The following is a 538-nucleotide window of genomic DNA, read 5'->3' on the forward strand; positions in this document are numbered from 1 at the left end:
ACACCCTCATGCCGACGCAGGAACCCGGCCCGTCGGCGTCGGGACCGCCACCAACGCGCCGGGAGGGACCGCCAGCCAATCCCCGGCGGGCCCCGGCCGTTTTACGGCAGCAGGCCCCGCCCCCGAGCGCCGCTGAGGGGCGCTGAAAAGGTGTGCGGCGCGAGCGAGCCAATCCGCGTCGCCACTTCCAGCCCTGCGTCCTCACATAGGCCGAGAGCCGGTCGATGCGGCGCGCCGTAAGGCGGAGCCGGCTGTCGTGAGGCGAGCCCGCGGCCGGGTGCGGTGTCCGTGCTGTCCGCTAGGCTGGGTGTCATTCGGCTCCGAGGAGCGGAGGCGAGGGCAGCGTGGGCGGCCTGGTGTCGGGCACGGCCATGGCGGGCGCGCTGGTGCGGAGGGCGGCGGACTATGTCCGGAGCAAGGACTTTCGGGACTACCTCATGAGGTGACGAGACCCCCGGGCCGGACCCCCGGGCCGGACCCCCGGAACCACCGAGGTGTCCCGGAGGTCGGGTCCGCGCCGCCCGGGACGCGGAGCCAC

General features: G+C 74.7%; 1 protein-coding gene across 2 annotated transcripts in view; it reads left to right on the top strand.

Moving 5' to 3' along the window:
- Positions 1–247: 247 nt before the first annotated feature.
- MPC1 (mitochondrial pyruvate carrier 1) overlaps positions 248–538 on the top strand; it is a 17327-nt gene continuing 17036 nt past the window's right edge. For both annotated transcript variants that reach the window (XM_044917698.1, XM_044917697.1), the window contains exon 1: positions 248–442. In XM_044917698.1, coding sequence (XP_044773633.1) covers positions 372–442 — 71 coding nt within the window. In that variant the 5' untranslated portion in view covers positions 248–371. The remainder of the gene's footprint in view (positions 443–538) is intronic.

This window comes from Neomonachus schauinslandi, chromosome 8, assembly GCF_002201575.2.
Source record: "Neomonachus schauinslandi chromosome 8, ASM220157v2, whole genome shotgun sequence".
Lineage (NCBI taxonomy): Eukaryota > Metazoa > Chordata > Mammalia > Carnivora > Phocidae > Neomonachus > Neomonachus schauinslandi.